Genomic DNA, 1,939 nt, shown 5'->3' with positions numbered 1-1,939 from the left:
CGTGCTCGCTGAGAGCAGAACTCCCCCCTTGATAATGAATGTCTGTGGTGAGGATCCCATTATGGGTGTGCTCCATCAAGACTGCATAAAAACACAGGAGCGAGGCCCAAGTTCTCAGGGATCCTATCACTCTGGCTGCCACGGCCTGGGCTTCTGTATGGAAGTAGCACCTCCGGTTTGAAGCCCCTGTTTGAAACCCCGGCGTTAAGGACTTTCAGCGTGTGTGGTAAGAAGCCTACAAACACACACACGCACGCGCACGCATGCACGCACGCACACACACACACACACACACACACACACACACACACACACACACATGCAGCAGAATAACTGTCCAATTCTCACATTTTGAGGTGTTGCTGCCCAAGCTCTTTGGGCACACAGACACAGAGACACACACACACACACACACACACACACACACACACACACACACACACACACACACACACACACACACACACACACACACACTCAAACGGCTGGCAAACGGACAAGGCCACCCGTTTGAAACAACTGGGAGTGAGGGGAGAGCCAGTGCTGCCAGTATCGTTCTCCCTCCAACACTCAAGCCACAAACACTACAGTACCACGAGAGAGAGAGAGAGAGAGAGAGAGAGAGAGGGAGAGAGAGGAAGAGAGAGAGAAGAGGAGAGTGGACTCACCTCTGAGTAGGCTGTTGCCGTAGTTAGTGAAGGAGTCAAAGATGCTGTTGGAGGCCATGGCAGGGGTGGCGGAACGGTCGAGCCCTCGCTGCAGTCGCGAACAACCAACCTTGGGAGAGAGAACTAGAGTTGAAAGAGAGAATGAAAGAGTAAAAGAGAGAGAGAGAGAGAGAAAGAGGAGAGAGAGAGAGAGAGAGAGAGAGGACAGATCCTGGAACTCGGAGCCCGCTTGCAACCAAGAATTTGGGGTTTGCGACTACCGCAGGAATCCCCAGCCACAAGCCTGCGAAGAGAGCAGCATATGTTAGCAGCAACGGGAGAGAGAGAGACAAAGAAGGAGAGAGAGAGAAGGAGAGAGAGAGAGAATGATAGGGTGAGAGGGAGCATTAGAGAGAGAGTGAGTGAGAGAATGATAGGCTGAGAGAATCAAGCAGAGAGGGTGTGTGTGTGTGTGCGTGTGGCCGGTTCACGGCGTAATAGCGTCGGGCGCCGTCGCTCCGGTCGGCGGGGGCCTGTACACTCACCGGTGCCGGGTTCCGGGGGTTTTCCTAGCGGACCCGGGGAGGGCAGGGTCGGGCTGGGGTCGGGGAGGGGCGGCACCACGGTGCCCTCGGTGGAGAGCTGGCGCGGCGAGCGGGGAGTGGGTTTGAGGTTAGCCCCGGCTCTCTCTCTCTCTCTCTCTCTCTCTCTCTCTCTCTCTCTCTCTCTCTCTCTCTCTCTCTCTCTCTCTCTCTCTCTCTCTCTCTCTCTCTCTCTCTCTCTCTCTCTTTCTCTCTCTCTCTCGGTGGCGTCCCACGACGGTGGCCGGGACCGGAGCGCTGCAGCACTAGCGACAGGATAAAGCCACAGCTTCTCCCTGCATCCTCGCCATCCTCCTCACACACACACACACACGTGCGCACACACACACACACCCTCCCTCCCCCTCCGTGAGTGGAGAAGCCCGCGTCACATGTCACGTGAGGTCACAGGGCCCCCGTCCCTCGGCCCCTCCCTCTCCTCTCGATGAGCTCCTTTCTCTCCTCCTCCTCCTCCTCCTTCTCCTCCTCCTTCCCTCCCGCTCGCGTTCACTTTCCGTGGCTCTTCCTCTCTCTCACTTCCCTCTCTTCCTCTCTTCTGATTGGTCGGCCGTGTTTTGGAAACGTTCTGTTTTCTTTGTCGAGTTCAGCCCGGGCAGCGGCCTACTACACCACAGCGAGTCTGCGAGGCTCTCGCGCGGCGCCACAACCAACGCAAAGCGCCCGAAAAGCATTAAACACGCATTAAAAAAG

General features: G+C 56.6%; 1 protein-coding gene across 1 annotated transcript in view; it reads right to left on the bottom strand.

The window, feature by feature from the left end:
- The window catches only part of runx3 (RUNX family transcription factor 3), a gene marked incomplete at its 3' end in the record, with an annotated part of 57,206 nt that extends 56,477 nt beyond the window's left edge, over positions 1-729 (bottom strand). The window contains exon 1 of the mRNA XM_084437917.1: positions 669-729. Within this exon, the coding sequence (XP_084294043.1) occupies positions 669-726 (58 nt within the window). The 5' untranslated portion in view covers positions 727-729. The remainder of the gene's footprint in view (positions 1-668) is intronic.
- Positions 730-1,939: the final 1,210 nt, after the last annotated feature.

Source organism: Borostomias antarcticus (assembly GCF_949987555.1).
Source record: "Borostomias antarcticus genome assembly, chromosome: 5".
NCBI lineage: Eukaryota > Metazoa > Chordata > Actinopteri > Stomiiformes > Stomiidae > Borostomias > Borostomias antarcticus.
Note: the sequence above shows the minus strand (reverse complement) of the source record. Positions and strands in the feature narration are given on the sequence as shown.